This window comes from Ochlerotatus camptorhynchus, unplaced genomic scaffold, assembly GCF_037179485.1.
Source record: "Ochlerotatus camptorhynchus isolate MF236.1 unplaced genomic scaffold, CSIRO-AGI_Acam_v1.1 ptg000148l, whole genome shotgun sequence".
NCBI lineage: Eukaryota > Metazoa > Arthropoda > Insecta > Diptera > Culicidae > Ochlerotatus > Ochlerotatus camptorhynchus.
This window is the reverse complement of record NW_027040638.1, coordinates 140,290-160,080: the sequence shown is the minus strand read 5'-3', so window position 1 is coordinate 160,080 and position 19,791 is coordinate 140,290. Positions and strand designations below refer to the sequence as shown.

The 19,791-nt window shown below is 35.4% G+C and overlaps 1 protein-coding gene across 1 annotated transcript; it reads left to right on the top strand.

The window, feature by feature from the left end:
- Nucleotides 1–5,406: 5,406 nt before the first annotated feature.
- Nucleotides 5,407–11,826, top strand: Inx7 (innexin 7). Its single transcript, XM_065221748.1, has 4 exons — nucleotides 5,407–5,633; nucleotides 5,693–5,967; nucleotides 10,818–11,355; nucleotides 11,414–11,826. Exons 1-4 carry the CDS (start codon nucleotides 5,494–5,496, stop codon nucleotides 11,682–11,684), a joined length of 1,224 nt encoding a protein of 407 aa, XP_065077820.1. The 5' UTR covers nucleotides 5,407–5,493; the 3' UTR covers nucleotides 11,685–11,826.
- The last annotated feature ends 7,965 nt before the right edge of the window (nucleotides 11,827–19,791 follow it).

Genomic DNA, 19,791 nt, shown 5'->3' with positions numbered 1-19,791 from the left:
TAGCATGCGCTGCTATTTTATCGAACACAACTGTATATCTCTCGTCACTTTTCAAATACACCAATCTACATTGATCGATTCTCTTCATCGACTCTCTCTTTCGCCTCCATTTGTGTGGGAAATTTTTGGGTTTGGGTTAATTGGTTCCAACAAGGAATATCTCGTGATCCTGGACACATAGAAGTTTACTGTCTTCGGAGATCCTGGCCATCTAAAATGTGTTTGTCTTCATAAAAGTTGTTTAGGTAACCAAGACCTTACGGACGGTGGGCAGATTAGTATTAGATCTTTCGGACTACGCGGCGCTACATAGAAACACAAAGAAACGCGTAAAATCTCCTCTCCTTCAATGTTGGCATAAACTACAAAATTGCTAACAAGCTTGTATGACACATTGCTGATTTATGCGATATGGCGCTTAAATTTACATGAAATTTCGTGTAAATTTACGCAAAATCTATGCGCTATGTATCGCAGAAATTTATATGAACTTGTCATACGGTGTAGTGTACAAGTGAATATTTGTATATGTCTATTAATTATTTAAAAAAAATCAGCGACTGTGTGTAATGCACCTATGCCACCAGACGCAGGATCGACAGGTCCAGATCACATTCTTCGGATATAGTCTTAATTTTTCTAATCTAATCTTTTATTATTTATTGCTTATATTTTTAAATATTTTTTTTGTATTTTTTTTTTAGAGTTTTAATATTTTTTTTTTACGCAGAAGTGTTGAACACAGATTACAGACATTGAGGGGGTCGGTCACTGTATATGGTGTGGAGAATGTTGCGACAAGGGAAATGTTGCACGGGGTGAAAAATTATATATAAATATATTTTTTAACATATTTACTTTAAGGATATTAACCTTAGATTGTAAGTTTGATTAACCTTGTGTTTAGTTTGTGTTTTGTACGTCTGGGGGGTTTTTTTTTCAATGTTTGTTTTCAAGATGAATAGAAATAATTTCATGCTTTAGAATTAATTAAATAGTTATATCGTAAACCACATTTAAAACCTCCTTCTTCCCTTTTCCCATCCAAAAAATTGTAAATCTCCACTAACCTCGAGACGACCGCGAGTACTCGGTCCAGTTCCTTTAACTTTAAATATAAGACAGTAACAATGTATAACGCAAAGGATAACTCGGCTCTGTAAAGTTTATTCGATTGAGCCTGTACAAATAAAGTAATTACAAAAAAAAATATTTTTTAACATACGTTGTCACCACAATGTCTGTGAAACAAGAACAATCTTGTACGGCATGAAAATGTTGCACAACTATAAAAGTGCTGCGAGTTCTTCTTCTTTGGCCTTATTATAACCCTACTGGGACTTGACGCAGGTTCTAAACTTAGGCTTTGAGCATAAATTACGTAGCGCATGGAGAAAAGGTAGGGATCGAGGACGCGTTATTTATTGTTAAATAAGTGCTAATGAGAAATGTTACGTAACAGATTTGCCAAAGTAAAAATTAAAATTGAAAAATGAAAAATGATGCATAGTAAATCCACGCGTCTCTTGTACAATAACAAGTTTAAGAGCTGTTATTTGAAAAATTAAATTTAATCATGAAAAATAGAGGGTGAGTGTGTGAGTTAGAGTTACATAATTTTCCGGGTGGGGGGGGGGGGGTAGTCTTGTAAAGTGTTACTTATTGCTACATAGGGGGAGGGGTCCAAACTACGGCTTTTAACGTTACGTAATTTGAGTACCGCACCTAATATCTACCGATACGATCTGCTTCTGTCATGTTGAGTTTATTAGCTCAACGTATTCAAGAAACAAGAAACTTGAGCTAAAGCTTAAAATCCTGAATCCTTCCCCCAGAATGTTTGAAACTTGTCTCAGTTCCAAAATCAAGTATTTTTTTAGTTCTAGAGGCTTGCCAATTTGTCTCAAGTCCAAATACTTATAATACGTTATTTTAATTAACACCATGACAAGCATCATGAACATAATCGTACTACTTAATAATGTCTTTGATTATGTTATCATACTGGAAATTTGGAAATCCTTAAATTGCATCCTGATGAATGTAGTCGTCTACCTGCACATGAAAAATTACCTGTGTTACTTCATTTTAATTACACTCCCGTAATTGATTATACTTGACAGATACGTGTATTTCGTCACAATGTGCAGACTTCTTCAGTATCTGGTATTAGTAGTCTGCACATTTTAAATGAAATACTCGTCTGTGTCAAGTATAATCAATTAAGGTAGTGGAATTAACCATGTTGATTAATTCAACCAAAAATGTTGATTATTTCAAGAAATTCGATATTTATTTTAAGCAAGTTGATGTAAACTAAAATTTGTTTGGAACAATAAGAATTCTTCGAAATACCCTTGAATGTGATTGATGAAGCATTTACAGCGTTCATCAGCAATTTATATTGATAAAATCATGTTATATAGTAAAACTTTTAAATGTCCATCAGAGTCCACTTGTTGCACGCATCATTTGCTATGAAATTCTATTATTGCACACTTTGTATCTAATTATTGCACTCCCATAAAACATGGCTAAATACATTTTTCAGCAAGAATAATCATTGAGTGATATGATTAAATGTAAGTTTTCGGGAAGTTTACTTACGATATCAGCTATTTTATTTATTTTATTGATGCGGTCAATATTAATGGAAGTAAAAAAGAGGCAGCAGTTGATTTATATGAAACGTTGCATACCTTCAGGCGTCATCGTCTTCGGCAATGATCCAGGACCAAGAGTCCAAATATAATCTAATTATTGACAATTAATATTTTCTTAAATTTGATAGATGTATTGCAATTGATTGCTAAATAACAGAAAAACCAATATTTTCCTGGAAATATTACTTAATTGAAATGAATTTTGAGCTTTTTTTCCCTTGGTTTGTTTTCAGTCGTTCTTGTTTTCCGTGCTGAGCACCAATAATGCTACCTACGCCAGAGAGGCAGCTCCCATACCTGGACCCTTCCTATCGTTGGCCTAAGTGTTCCTAATATTGGGCCCATAAATAAATTTTAACAGAAAGCATTTTTTTCAATTTTTTACTTTGTATTGTCCAGATGACGCACTGTTCTAATAAAAAATGGAAACCAGGAGATTTTTATAGATGGGCCCAATTGTAAGATCCATAGGCCAACATTAGAGCCATTTCCCCTATTAGGTATTTTTTTTTACAGATTTTTAGATAATAATTTTTTATTTGCTTTATTAGCAAGATTTTTAGGGCAATAACTGGCTTCATCTCGTTTAGACGGAAAGAAGGGGCCTCAAAGGAGGACCCGGCAAGTTAATGACTTTCTTCCGATAAACCTGAATATGTCTACAACCATATGTTTGCTATCCAAACAAATAGTTCTCAAACCTGTACTAGCAAATGTTTTTCTAATGTAGGAAATTAGTTTTAAAATTTCGTGTTTAGTTTATTTTTATAATTAAAATTAAATTTTCATTTCTGGGGTGAAGTTGATCATGTAGGTTTTTATGCAATGCAATATACTTGATTTGAGTTCGCTCAAGAAGAATCTGGTGTTAAAATTTCAACAATAGTTGTGGTTTCCGAAACAACTGTATATACATATTGTTGCTCAATACAGTGCTGTTCGATATAACAGCAGCGCATGCAAATTTTCATATGGTCAACTTTGAGAAAGATGTAACTTTGTTGCCTTATGATCAATTGAGCTGAATCCCTAGTCACAAAACTACAAATATGTTCAATTTTACGTTTACAAAATACCAAACTTTTGGAAGCACCTTCCGATACTAGGTAAAATTGTTCAAAATAATAGCAGTTTTTATAATTTACATTTCAGCTCAATTTCAAGATTTTTAATATTACATTTCTCAAAATGTTTGACAATCCCCACGCAAAATCCCCGATTTGACGATCCCCACTCAATTAACAAAAATACATAATTGTTGAAAAATGTTTAAAATATTTGCAGTACATAAATGATCCAATCTAACTATTATTTCGAACAATTTCACCTAGTATCTCACTTTACGGCAGGTGTTTCCAAAAATTTGGAATTTTTTAATCGTAAAATTGAACATATTTGTAGTTCTGTGGCAAACGTTTAAGCTCAATTGATCTTAGAACAAAGTTACAACATTTCAAACTTGTCATTTTTTATGAAAATCGGCATTCGCTACTATTACCGTGGTGGCCTTTTACAATAGCACAACAGGCCGATTTTCATACAAACTAGCCAACTTTGGCATGTTTCAACTATGTTTTGTTATGATCAATTGAGCTGAAATGTTGACACAGAGCTACAGATATGCTGAATTTTGCGTGTACGTGATATCAAATTATTGGAAGCGCTGAAATGGCCAATAAATTAGCACATTTATTATTCGAAATTTCCGAACTGTTAAAGTTTAAAATGTTAAGCCATATTGCAAATAAACGACGGTGTGCTTAAGAAAGTTATTTACGCCATAGTAAAAAAATTCAGAAATAATAGACTTCGAAAATTTTGAATTATAAATGTGCTAATCTATTGGCCATTTTACTAAACTAGCCCGTCAATACCCCCCCCCCCCCCCACACCCCGCCTTTCCCCATCACAAGGTGTCAACGTGATTTATGAACAGGCTCCCATACAAATGTTAATAAATAAATTAGGACTCTTAAGTTAAAAACTATACGAGGGAGATTTTTTTCTGTGGTGTAGTTTATCAATATTTATACGGATTCCTTTTTTTTTCAACTTCAAATTTGCACTTATTCATAGAGAAAAGACAACTAACATTATGTTTAATAGTAATACATATTTCGTATCAGAGAAAGCTGCCTTATACTATGTTTGCATTACAGAGTTATAACATGTTACAAGGCTGTCTTGATGACGTTTTTCTTGCTAATAATTATTATAACACCCTTAAAACATATTTTAACTCCATGGTGCGAACATATCATAAGGTATAGCTGACTGACACGAATTATGTATTACTATGTATAAAATAATTGTAGTACTCGATCTCCCCTTAACTCGATTTAAATTCTTCCTACTTCGACCAAATCTAAAATCTAAAAAAAATTATCTCCATAACTCGATATCACTAATTTCTCAACGGTCCCTCCAATATCGAGTAAGGGTGAGTTTACTATGTAAAACAATGTATCGTAATACAATAATAATAACCACAAACTCGAACGAAATGACTCGAACCGTATCAAAATCACGATATTTTTCAGATCTAATATGTTTGTATTGAGATTTAGCTACTAGCGATTTGTGTCACTATAAGAGGGTGTCATCACCCTAACCTAGCACTCACTCGAAAGGATTGCATATGAGTTTATCATTTTTCCTTGGAGGCCCATTTACGTTTCTTGAGTTATTGATAACAACCATCAAGGGATAGATAAGAATGTTGATAAGAAATTGAAGTGCATGATTCAGTTCCATCAGCAATGCTTTGATTGTCAGGTGTATTTTTGAGTGTTGTGTAGAAAATAAATAGGTTTCTTTCATATATATCACAATGTTAAGTACATTTTCGGTGCTGTCTCCTCATTTAAAGTTTAAAAATAAATTTGTATCCATCGACAACGTAGCATTCAAATTTCACTACAGAGCAACGTTTACATTACTTCTTGTTTGTACACTGCTTGTAACATCAAGGTAAATAAACCAATGGGAGTAAATAATGTTCCTATTTTTAACATTCTTTCTAACCGCAGACAATACATCGGTGAACATATTCGATGCATTACTGGCGGATCAATTCCTGAACATGTCATCAATACCTTCTGTTTTTTCACAACTACCTTTACGGTTGTGCGACATTTTAATGAATCGATGCTGCAGGACGGAACAATCCCACATCCAGGTGTGGGACATATGTATGCTGACGATCCTGTGAAATACCATGCATACTACCAATGGGTTCCGTTTGTATTATTTCTGCAGGCAATTATGTTTTACGGACCACATTACATATGGCGCACCATAGAAGGTAAGATGGAAAACGTAGTCATCCACTCGTGGCGACAAAAAAAAACACCGAGCGATATTTTACTATCTCAAAGTGATTAATAGCTATGTACGCTTCAGTTATGTTTCCATGGTCATATACCAAGGTAAACAATGTCTATAAAGCACTTAGAAATCGAATTTTGATCAGAGCGTGTGCGTGCGTGTCCCACATGTACCTCAGGCATGGTGTGGAATTCTTTACTGCTAAAAACTACTCCTTATTCTCTCCTCTAGCCTGGATCCCACCAGAATCACAGGGATGCACTACTTCTTTGTGTTCATGCATTTCTCGTTAGCTCAGCATTTACTGGCTAATCTCTTCATTTACGTTGCAGCTCCAATAGAATTTACGAGACTGCTGACGGCATTCCAGATGGCCTCTCATCGACAACATTCTTCGCGTTAATAGCAGGAATCTTATTTCCACTGCCTTGAATCTAGGACAGTCGAAGACTACGTGCTCCGGTGTTTCCTCCACATTTCCACATTGCGGACAGAGGGGTGACCCTGCGTGTCCGAACCGATGCACAGTGGGCCAGAAATGAAATCTAGCAGGAAAAAAAATAATAATAACGCTCTGGAATTGTATTCAATTGAGTTGACGCCTTCGGCAAAGTTTCTTGACTTAGTTAGGAATATGATTTGGTGGATGAAGATAGTTCAAGTTGTTGCTACAAAGATGGCGCAGCGATGCCATCTTTTTTTTTTAACACGCTAGAGGTAGAGGACAAAGTTGGAGACCACTAAATTTTTTGAATATTTACAGCCGTAAAAGCCGTACATCTTCAAACAACAGAGATATACGAAGCTGTATGAAATTCACGTTTTTATTATTAAGTTTTATAAATTCGTTCAAATAAATACTTTTATAATTTTTCGTCGATCGGTTTTGCAGTCAATTGTTTTCAGAACAATTATTTTATTTTGACAGTACTAAAAAATAAATATCACTTGAAATTTGATGAAAATACATGGTTTTCAGAATGATTTTCACGAAAAAGCGCAAGTGAACGCAAAATGTTATCAGTTATTCAAAATAAACATCAAATAGACTATTATAACTCAAAATATCTTGAAGGTAAATTGAGAAATGTTTGATATATTTGGATTTGAATCAAACAATATATTTTATTTAAACAATAATATTACATCTGTGTGTACATCAGACTGATGAAAAATTTAAAATTATTGCTCCACAGTGCTCAAACGGTTTGAAATCAGGTCCTGACTAGCATCCCAAAATTTAAAGTCATTTGGTAAGAAACTGACTTGGCACAAACTATTCGAAGTTTATATGGAAATTACTATGGGAAAACCAAACTTTTTGTTCATAGTCTTCTACCCATTTTCTATATTGCTTTTTCAAAAATTTCTGTAACTATTCTTACGTGAAATTTTCTAAGCTACAACTTTGCCGAATATTGTTTTTCGGCCAAATGTCAAATTAAATTGTTATTAATTGTTTAAGAGATTGATAATCTTACGGCATGATCAAGCAGCTGTTCTGTGGGCAACACTACTGTATTCTGTAGTGTGACATTGTAGCCATGATATTTGTGCTCTATTCTTCGCACCAGAAACACCAATGTTGTCTGCTGAACAGTTGAATGAGCATAATCATCAGTGATTTGAATCATTAATAACTTTTATTCCTTACATTTGATTGAAAAGTGGTTTTCAACAAAGTTGTAGTTGAGAGCTTGTAGCTAGAATCACTGCTATCATTTTTAAAAGCATAGTGATGTGGTGAGTTATTAGATAGATATGAACAAAAACGTAAGTTTTCCCATAGTAATTCCCAAATAAACTTGTAATGGTTTGTGCCAAGTCAGTTTCTTACTAAAGTAGTTCAAATTTTGGGAGGCTAAGCAGGACCCAATTTGGAACCGTTTAAGCACTGTAGAGCGGAAATTTCAAATTTTGCATCAGTCTAATGTACATTAGGGTGGGTAAAGTTTATATGGCGAATCACAACCCCCTGTTCCCCAAAATTTTTATGTATATATTTTTTTATTGTTGTTGGTGACCTTAAGGTGTTTCGCTGTGAGACCTTATTTTAGTAACCACTTAGAACCTTTAAGTGCACAAATATCAGCTTCTACGATACGTACCACAATGAAACTGTTACTCCACGTTTGCTGTACTGCAGCATACATGAAGTAGCAATTTCAGGTGAAATGGGACATTAATTTCAGAGATGTGTGTAATTGAAAATTCGAAATGGAAGTGCATGTTTAGCCTACAAAGAATAACCTTAATATACATTGTTGATTGTTTGTGACCACCAACACTAATTCGAAAATTGATAAACCTGGGACTAAGATTGAAAAAACCATGCAAAACAACCTTCTCGATCATATCGGCGCCGGTGGTGTAGTGGTAAGCGCGATTACCTCTCACCTCAAAAGGCCTGGGTTCAATCAGAGACGGTACCGCCAGGATTTTCTGAGGCATAAAATATCTGATCACGATATTTTAGGGAAGTAAAGCCGTTGGTCCTCGGTCCATGAGTTGATGGGTCGATAGGTAGGATCCAGGTGTGGGAACTGCCTCCCTGGCGTCTGTAGCATTGGTACTCAGTACGTAAAACAAGATCAACGGAAAACAAATCAAAGAAAAAAAAATTGTCGAAGACTGAAAATCGATTCAGCTTCAGTACAAAAAGTAATTATTGTTTTACTTTACGCCTAGTGCACTACGCATACCTACAAGCTCATATATTAGCCTGTAGGGAAGAAAATTAGTAAAAGTATAGTAACTTGCAGAACTTTTAACCTTTAGTAAAAGTATAGTAACTTTTTGCACAGACGTCAAATAAATTCGCGATGTTGGAAAAAGTTGTTTTGTTTAGCTGTACCAATCTAAGTCATAAGTTTGATAATTTTTTTCAGTTCTCCATAGATTTTTCCATACAAATTTAAAAGTTTTCCCGCAGTTCCAGATCGCACCCAAATTCTTTCAAATTTGTCACAGTTGTTGATGACCTTTATACACATCAATAAAACAGTGGGAATCAGGGGGTTGTGACCCGTCATATAAACTTGGCCCACCCGAATGTACATTAAATATTATTGTTTGATTCAATCCTAATGTATCTAATATGTCTCCATATTTTGAGGAATTTCAAGAATGAGATATTTTGAGGAATGACAGTCTAAATGTTTGATGTTAATATTGAATAACTGATAACATTTTGCGTTCACTTGCGCTTTTTCGTGAAAATCGTGTAAATTGTGAAAATCGTGTTTTTTTTTTTGTAAAAATATTCAAGTGATATTTATTTCTTAGTGCTCTACAAATAAAATAATTGTTCTGGAAACGATTGAATGGACCCAAACTAATCGACGAAAAATGGTAAAAGTATGCATTCGAACGAATTTATAAAACTTAATACATGAAACGAGAATTTCAGACATATTTTACAAAACATCATGTAACTCTATTGATTGAAGATGCACAGCTTCCATTTCTTCAGCAACTTTTCATAAATAAGGGCCACCCACATTAGATCCGTTTGCGTTGCGTTGACTTAAATTTGACAGTTGACAATAGATTTAGCTGTCACTTTGCCGCAACGCGTCCGATCTGGATCTAATGTGCGTGGACCTATACGGTTTTCAACTTTACGGTAGACATCAGATTCTGTTCACCTAGATAGAAACATTTGGTATTACCTTATGAGTCCATGTACCGTTCTCTGTCATGTCCCATTCCTGCTGCCACTTGGCCATCGACTCCGGTCTTACAATTGCCGGTATTCCTCTGGTTTGCTTCCGCTTGCAGCACTATCTGTCCTCAGCCAAAGCGATGCCGATAGGGATCATTCCGACGATAACACATACTGCTTCCGACGAGATTCGTACTCACAACTAGCATTGCCATGAGCCTGAACGATCTGTTCAACTTCGCTTGGTTCCGCTTGGTTTCCAGCGCTGCAACCCAGGCTGGACCAATATCGAATTGACCACTTGGTCAACTCCACTCTCACTGTTTTCCGTATTCTACTAGTGTGTTTTCGCTTGTAGCACTCGCTGTCTTCCAGCGACTTGCATGACCATGAGCCTGAACTTACTGCCACTTGATTCCACATAGTTTCCAGCGCTGCAATCCAGGGTAGATCTCCTATCCTCAGTATCGGCGAAGGTACACTAGAAGACGCCTCTTGCAACTGCTTGCTCCAGAGTAGTTCGGCATAATTTTAGCTTCCATTGGCCTTCGCCACCTTCTCTCAGCCATAGTCAACGTAGCTGTTGAAGTTAAGCTGGCCATCGATCATCTCGCCCAAGTATTTCAGTATGCGCTTCGAGGTTATGACATGTTCTCTGACGATGATTTCTGCCTGCTGAACCACATTGCAGCTACAGATCAGTAGCACTTCTGTTTTATGGTGCGCTATCTGCTGTTTCACGCTGAACCGTTATTAAGTCGAGGAATTAGGTGTCTGGCCATAAGCCGAAGGTCATTAAGCCGAATAATCATTACGTATGGGTAAAATTGAGCAATGTGTGAATTTTCTACAACCAAAATAATATGTTATATGCGTTTACCCATGTTGACTTTAAAGTTCCCCCGGAAATCCAATTCGCAGCCACATACGTTCAAATTTGACTTGTTAGGGATCTTAATACCATTCAAAAGCGCAATGAAGAACAGGGAGTGGTAAAGTTGAACAACATGCCGAAATTATTTGAAACTTTCATTTAAACATAACAGGATGGGATAGATTATAAGTATGTAGACACTAATATAATAGTAAACACTCAATCTGATACTCTTCGCTTGATGCTTAAAGTACATTAAAATCATATTTTATTTTACTTTATATTTCAGGAGGAAAAATCAAACGACTGGTAGAAGGATTACGAATGGTCGAAGTTTCAAAATACTACACACAGAGTAATGCGATAACATTTGATAGCAAATATACACTGTACCCAAAAGCTGAGTTGGATAAGAAAATCGAAGTCGTTTGTGAGGCTTTCCACAAGCATATAATTTTAAATCATCTTTGGGCCCCTAAATTTGTACTCTGTGAAATATTGAATTTGGTAAATGTATTAACTCAAGTTTGGTTCACAAACAAGTTCCTTGGAGGACGTTTCTACCGACTAGGGTTGGATTTCATTGATGAAGATTTTTCTGGAACAATGGATGTTCTGGATACCATATTTCCCAAGGTGACAAAGTGCCATTTTCATAAGTATGGACCTTCCGGATCAATTCAGAAACATGATGCTCTATGTGTTATGGCTCTAAACGTAATTAATGAGAAAATTTTTACATTTCTTTGGTTCTGGTATGCAATCCTCATCGTTGTTTCAGTAATCGCACTGATTTGGAGGTTAATAACGTTTATTTTTCATGCTAGGTATATGCATTTGTTTATCACTATCATCAATCATTAAATTAAATTTATCTTATTTCAGATCGGAAAAATTCAACAGCTTCGTTTTTTCAGCTGTGTGCCCTGGTATGTTAAACTCTCATGACCTGAGTTTCATAACAAATAGTTTATCGATATCAGATTGGATTTTCTTGTACTATTTAGCAAGAAATATGGATCGACATCTATTTCGGGCACTTTTTAGAGGAATTGTACAGAAGTTCTATGGCAATAAAACAGATTTAGAAGCTCAAAGTGCAAAATTCTTAGACACAGCAAATGAGGAAAATGAACTCATAAGCGAAAAACATTAATAACTACAAAGACTTGTGTACATCCCATGTAAATTCGAGAAAGAATTCACTCTGTGATATGCAATAAAGAATAGTAACCATCAAGCATACAATTGACGTCAAATAAAACAACGGTGAATATTGAAGTGACTATCAAACCATATATATGTTTTGTAACTACGAATTTTCTTGTATAAAAACATTCACCGAAAACTGCACTACTCTGATGAGCAACATAATGAAAATTACTTACCATGCTTCCAGTCACCACAAGTCCTGTGTGTCCTAGAAACACTACTTTTCTTCAATTCTAAACCGATCAAAAATTGTAAGCCAAAGAACCGTCCTTCTCACCAAGCTTCGAATAAAGCACACAAGTCGACTAAGTCTCTCCGGGACTTAAGCTAGTGTCATTTGAATGCGGATTTTTAACACTAGAAGCGAGTAACTGAATAAGCATTAGGTACTGTATCACGTCAGTTTAACATAACGGAGCAACCACACCAACATTGCGAGAATGTAGAAATGATGAAAAAAGTACTGGGTATTTGTCTCTAGCCTCCCAAGCAGCACACTTCCACCAAAATAAGCTGCTGCATCTTGATTGTGAATGTAATAAGTTGCACACAAGTAACCACAAATGTTCAATGACAACGGTGCTGCTAGGGCTGGGTCTAAAAAGCAGCCATTGATTTTGATTTGAATCGTTCTAAAACAAAAGACCTGCAGACGAAATTTCATTGTCGAAGCTTATAATTTTCGTAACAATTAGGCAGGCAAGATAAACTGTTACTAAACTTATCATTATCGCATGAAAACATTTGAGGAACGTGGATTTAATATCGGTCTACTGTCCCGACAATAGATGTAACTTAATGTATTTGCTAGAGTTGAGGGGCTAGTCCTAGTTTACATTCCATAGCCCTATTTTGGGCAACAAAATAAGGACAATGATGAAAATGGTACCGTAAGCCAAGGAAAAATTTATCACTTTTTAACGTAAATATTGAATTCCTAAAAAAAGGACATTTGACCAACTAATGGTATTAAAACCAGTACCGTAAAACGGGGTATGCTAGATAATGCGGGTAACTTTGATAGTATAATATAAAGATTAAATTTACTCGCTGTGCTTTTTCCAAATTAGAAGCATTGGTTCCATATTGTAGGTTAGGGTATTTCCGTTGATATCGTATATAACTTTGATATGTATGTGTTACATATTTTACAAACATATTAAAAAACAATTTTCGTGTTTTTCGCCTTTTTGAAAAAGCACTCAAAGCATCACTTATGAAATGTATTTCCGATTCAACCATCACAAATTCAATATTATTGTTGTTTATGAAGTTTTCTGATGGATAATAATTTCGATAAATTTACGTTTGAACCTTTGTTTACAAAAGTAGATACGTTCCTTTGAAAAAGTAATCGAGATTTATGAAAATCACAGTTGCACCTAAATGTAGGAAATTTCTTTACAAATCGTTGAAAATATAACGAAATTTGAATTTAGTTACACTTCGTTGAAAAATGCCCATGCTAAAGAAGATCTCCGTTGAATCCATCATGTTCATCGCTATTTAAGTACAATGACATCTTATACATCACTGGATTAGACTATTAGCTATATATAACAATTGATATGCTTAACGAAAAATGTTGAAATCTTGATTCAATTATTGAAAATGAAAAGGCTAACAAAAACCTGCTTTCGAAATGCTGCGGGGCAAAATGCGTATACTAATTTATGCCAAGGAAGCATACATGTAGGCTTTATCTATGTTCTTTCTCTATTGAATCTCATAGGTTCACACCTGATAAGCATAAGCATAAGCTTACCACACTTCAATTCGCAGGGCGCATCATACCTCCTTGTTTAATTTTTGAAATATTCATCAATACCAGTGTTTCAAGAAATAAGGGAAGTAAAGCCGTTGGTCCCCGGTTCATGAGTTGATGAGTCGATAGGTAGGGTCCAGGTGTGGGAGCTGCCTTCCTGGCGTCGGTAGCATTGGTGCTCAGTACGGAAAACAAGATCGACGGAAAACAAATCAAGGAAAAAAACAGTGGCAAAGGTGTTATATCCTAGACAAATGGTAAGTTACTAATTCGCTGTTGTCGTTTTCGTAGGCGCCGTCGTAGCCGCTGTCGTAATCGCCGTCGTAGTCGCCGTAGGCAGTACCGTTAGTATATTTAAAATTAACCATCAACCGATGAAAATATGAATTATCACGTATTTCTGTTGTTCATTACATGCCTAGTGAAATTCGAGAACGTAATTCCATTTGAATAGCATGTTTAACCAGGTCTTAAACAATCGTCACGTCGGTCATAGCTTGTTATGATTGCCTGAACCATGCGTAAAGAGAAAATCGAAACATTGAACGTCGCGTGAAAGTGGATCTTAATGAAGGCCTAAGTACGCATTCGTAGCTTTTAGTTTTAGGATTTCAAAGATCGTCGGTTGCAGTGGCTTGCTTACTGAGCAGAAAAACGCGGTCCCAGGTCCTTTCATATTTCAAATATATGGTAAGGTCGCTTGTTTATCGTGTATTTTGTAAAATTGGATAGTTATAAAAACTTAAGCAACGCAATAATGTGATATGAGGGGCTCGGTGGCCTTAGAGCAACCGGCTTTGCTTACCGAGTAGAACATCATGAGTCTAATCTCAAGCCCATCCACATTCAAGATTCGTTAATCGTTTTATTTGTTAACATGACTACAACAGCAACTCGATGATCAAAAAGGAGCTCGTCTGCCTAGTGGCAAACATTTTTGCTTACTGATCAGAAGACCGCGTGTTCAATCCCAAGCTCCTTCGCGTTATATGATTGTTAGGACATCAATTCAGCTTATCGTTTACCAAAACGAACCCTGCTGCAAACCCAACCCTATTACCCAATATCCCAGTGATTCCTCGTGGAAGTGCAGAGGTGTTCTCGGCTTCCATCAAAGCGAGTGTCACGTCAACACATTCCTACCCCTTCCTTTCTTGACCTGTGTTCGGGCGCGGCCAGCGCTGGTATTGCCTAGTTTGAGATCACCAGTTTTTACACATTGAGGATGATTGCTAGTCCCAAGCATTGTCTATTGGTTCTCTGTGTAATTACAGCTGGTCTGGCAATAACACAGTAGCAACCGTGCAATACCAGTGTTTCAAGAAAATACTATATTTGTATGGATTTTTAACATTTTTTTTTTTTTCAAATTTCAAATGATTTTTTTCTAAAAATGTTTTGCTCTCGTTTAGTTTTTTAAAAGTTCGACGTATGATGGTAATTTTTTGCCATCATATCAACTAGCTGCTGAGATAGAAGGGCCCCTATACCACAATAGATCAAATAACTGGTCGCAGTGACTTTATGTCCTGAACTGAGGAAAAACAAAACATTGGACTAGAATTTTAAATTGCTGAGATCTAAAGACCGAGTCCACGTTGCCCAAGTAACAATTCTGCAATCATTTGGCATCCACTCTGATTTATGATGGTTTTATAACGGCAATGAATCATCCATTTAGTTTAAATACAGAATTTCACAGTGTAAAACATTCTTGCTTAGTAGTTCACCTTTTCGCTGTTTTAAAAACCTTTTACAGTCTGCCGAGAAGTCAAAAAATGTCTTGTTTTAAAATTAGATATAAAGTAGTTTTCAGTCCCACCATAAAACTGTTCTATGAATCAATCATAAACTTCATTAGCAATTTTTTATTATTGTCTTGATAAAATACTCTATTATAAACGCAATCATAAAACCATTAGGTTTTAAATGAGAGCGAAAGGCATATATTGTTGCCTATTAGGCTTTTAGAAGTGTATCATAAAATCTCCTCTATTTACAAATTGAATTTTAAGGATGGATCCTTACAGTGAATAAAAACCAAATTTATGACAAGGATATCTCGAAGGATAAACGAAGTTGGAGGAAAAATTCAAGCGATGCTAACGACCGACGGGAAGTCGATTTCAGTAAAATTTTGTTCTTTAGCAGAACCAGCACGTCCGGCGGAACGGGTACCATCAACGACTGAGCATCTGGTGGAGAAAAGTGAAGTGATCGTGTTTCTCAAGTTCATAAAACATTGTCAAAACAGTCTGAAAACAGACCAGCTTTCTCCAGACCTTGCGAATAGATGAAAATCGGAATAACTTGTGTCAGTACCGACAGCAAACCACTGAAACTGTCAGTTAGCGGACACTAGTTGGTTTCCGATCCATAGCTGCGATTTTATTCGGCGAAAGGGTCATCACTTGGAAAAAAAATTCATTCAACCTGTCGTGACCGGACCGAGGTTTCCAGCCTCGGTCACGGCTACACGAATTAGCGATGCAGCTCCCGCGGCTGTTGCTGCTTCTGCTGCTGAATTTACTGTTGCTGCTGTTTCTGTTGCTGCTGTTTCTGCTACTGGTGGTGGTCCGTCACCTCCAAAATTCGTTACAAGAATGACTTCAACGAGCTTACACACTTAATCTAGCTCGGTAAAATCTCCAACAGCCGATTACCTCGGCATTTACTTTTGCTGATATCTCTGCAAAATATCTGTTTGTTAGCTGATATCTCAGCAAAATATTATTTGTTAGCTGAGTCTCGGCAATTGTTTTACTGAATCTCAGCAAAATAAATTGCAGAATTACTCGGCTGTTGGAATCTCGAAGAAAATTTTTAAGTGTGTAGGTACTTCATATTTATACCTGCTGACCTATCAAAATTCTCTAACAAATGACATTCCGTTTACATACGGACTATCACGCTTCACGCTCACTCGATTCTACTCATTATTTATTCAACACTAACTCTATCTACTACACAACCGTACATTCCTGCATCGTTTGATGGTGCACTTCCAGAACCATCCGGAAGAAGGGGATCTTTTCGGGAATGATCGAGGTTACAGCTGTGATAAATGCGAAACGTTGTGAACACTTTCTGAGTAACTGCTTCCAAGCCATCGGGAGAGAATCGCCTGGAAGAACGCTGAATCGCACAGCGCAACTATCGGTAAGATAAACAAACTTTGACGTTTAACATTTTGTAGGCAACATTGCCGCCATAACTGCTGCATAAATATGAACGAGTTAGGATCAAGCAAAATGGCTTAAGATAAATAAAATTCAGTCTACAAGTTTTCTTCGTAACAGCCATTTCAAAACCTTATGAATTTGTTAAGGATTTCTTGAAAGCAAAATAACTTTTTCACAAATGGCCCATGAAAATCAACGTTTATGCCTCCGCCATATTACAATTATTTTGTTTATTTTTTAAAATCTTCGATTTTCAATCTTTATTTCCTTGGATATAACTTTATTTTAGTTAATTTAGCAATGATAAAATATTCAGAATGCAAACATCATGAGAAACAAAAATCTAGACAAAGCTTAATGATCGATCTGAAGAATATTTGTTTTTTCTTAATGTAAAATAATTAGTAAAATCGATGTTTTCCGTGGGCGGACTCAAGTTTTTCGATGTTTTCACGTACATTTTACATCAAATTTTATTTGGCAAATAAAACTAGGCCACTTCATGAGAACTATTTTTAAATTTTGGAAATTCTGCAGGATTTTTATACGATCAGTTTTTATTTTAATTATTTTGATAAGATCGGATGGTATTTATGAATCCTTTTTTATCTTGATTGTTGTTTTCTAGGGAACTTAGCAAGCATCTAGGGTAAATGGCTTGAATAATGGTTTTAATTGTTGCCAAATAGCTTTTATTGTAGCTTAAATACGGGTTTAAAATGGATCTCAATGCGTTTATCGTACAACCATTTTGCAGTAAATCAATCTTGAAGAGCTTCGATAATATACCCTTCAGATGCATCAATGGCAAAGTAGTCTTGACCAGGGTTTTATGAATATTGTTTTATAGTAGCTTTATAATATTTCATAAAACTTAATATGTTACTTTGGTGGGCAGCGGTGATGTAAGCGAACGCCAGTAAAATAAAATTTAAATTTATGTAGTCAAATATACTTTTTGTGGATAAAAAATCATGAAACTAATCGTTAGAGTCCATTGATTATCAAGATTTTCCTTAATGTCTAATTTCCAATTTTTGAATTTTTCACTGGTTTTTAAACTTTTACCGAACAGTTCCGTAGTTCAAAAATTAACAAACACTGGAGACCTGGATTAGTGTGCATCAAGCGTATGCAACGGGAGGTAAATTGAGTGAAATTAGTAATGATAGACCGTTTTAAGTAAAATTATAGCTGAGCACTTGGGATGTTGTTCTTGCTAGAGAGCGTTGTTCACGATAATCACGAAAAGGTTTGTGAGCAGGCACTTAACGATGATTTTTAGCCACTTCATTGTGACATAACCAAAATAGCTGTATACACTTAGTATTGTTTTCCAAATCTCGGTTAATTGCAACACCACCGAGCAGCTCGGCAATACGTTTTACTGAGATCTCAGACCAGTCAGTAAAGGCACGGTATTACCAAGCCAGAAACAGCAAGTAATCTTTCGTGTTGAAAACCTTCTTGACTTTCCTGGACAAATAGTATCATTGTGCTTGCTACACAATATACAACTTCGTGTATTAGTTGGCATAGAAATCTCTCAAATAAAGCTACAGAAGTGTGAAAAGCCTACAAGAAGAAGAAGAAGAAGAAGAAGAAGAAGAAGAAGAAGAAGTGTAATTGTAATAAGATACTTACCAATTTGTTGTACTTCAACTGAAAAATATGTAATCGATGTCAAGTTAATATAAATAGATTAATTAATTAATTTAGCTTTATTTAGGAGGCTTTCAGCCTTAGGCTGGTTCGCCTCCAAAGATATAAATAGATGATTTTTCATCAAACTTCTGTTAACAGCCTGAGATGCCATCTTGTCAAAACTTAAAATCAAAACAACAAACATTTTGCAAGTGTACATAATAAACCAACAGAATAATAAAAATGCAGAAAATCCAATTACCAAAAATGTACGGTAATCCCGAGCAAAGTAAAATAACAACCTGATATCACCTTGAAAACAAGTCTTGTTATTTCAGACATCATTTTGCTTTCAGTTGTTATCGCATAACTAATTTAGTTGTCAACCTCGACTAATTATGTTATCAGTTGATATCATGAAAGAATATGAAATGATGCAAGCCCGAGCAAAGTATTATACCAAATTGATAACAAGTTCTGATACCCGGTTATCAAGATTTGATAACTGAACATGTTATCTTTGTTGTTGAATAAACAGCCAACATAACACAAATTATAACAAAAGAATACTTCTGGGATATCACAAAAATAACTGATTTAGTTATCATTGAAAACATCTTGATAACAAATCTTGCGATCCATGCCAATTTTTTCAACAAAATTTCAAATTATTTTATAGATTTGGTATGTCATAAATTTGGCATTTATTAACTATGAGGAACCATCTTTTAAGCTCAATTTGTATTTGTAAACAGAGTAATTGGGGAGTTAATGATGGACTTTAAAAAGCCTAAAAAGTAAAAATAAATGCTTTTTGCTCTAATGCAAAACTTAATGGTTTTGTGGTTGCATTAACAATGATAGAACACGTTTATAACGTATTTTATCAAGACATTAATAACGTTTATGCTTGCATTACAGAACAGTTTTAAGGAGGGATTGATAACTGTTTTAAATTTATTTTTAAAACAAGACAGTTTTTGACTTTCTTCCCAGACTATAAGAGGTTTTTAAAACAGCAAAAAGCTGAATTACTAAGCAGGAATGTTTTACACTTTGAAATTCTATATTTAAACTAAATGGATTGTTCATTGCCGTTATAAAACCATCATAAATCAGAGTCGATGCTAAATGGTTACTGAATTGTTACTTGGGTGAGAAGCAGCCGAACAATTTTCTCTACCCGATTGCGTAAAAACCGAACACTAACGATTTAAATAGCTGAATGAGGTTTTTTTTTCTATGATTTGGCTTGAATTGGCTACAGCAGTTTAACAGTATTTGCGTGACGCTTACGTTGATGTGTATAAAACTTTTCTCCATGTTAATACCAATGTGTGTTTAAAGCTAGAACATAAAAAGTGATTATTTCTGTAAAATTCTCACTCATCTCATCTCATCTCTCATCACTCAGCAGAATGCAATAGTTAAAAGCTCCGCATGCAAAAAATAATAAGTGA

Excerpts from the sequence above, each read along its gene's own strand:
- Inx7 (XM_065221748.1), top strand. The coding sequence starts at position 5,494 with ATGTTAAGTACATTTTCGGTGCTGTCTCCTCATTTAAAGTTTAAAAAT. Across the intron at positions 5,634-5,692 it reads ACACTGCTTGTAACATCAAG|ACAATACATCGGTGAACATA; the intron begins GTAAATAAACCA and ends TTCTAACCGCAG. Across the intron at positions 5,968-10,817 it reads CATATGGCGCACCATAGAAG|GAGGAAAAATCAAACGACTG; the intron begins GTAAGATGGAAA and ends TTTATATTTCAG.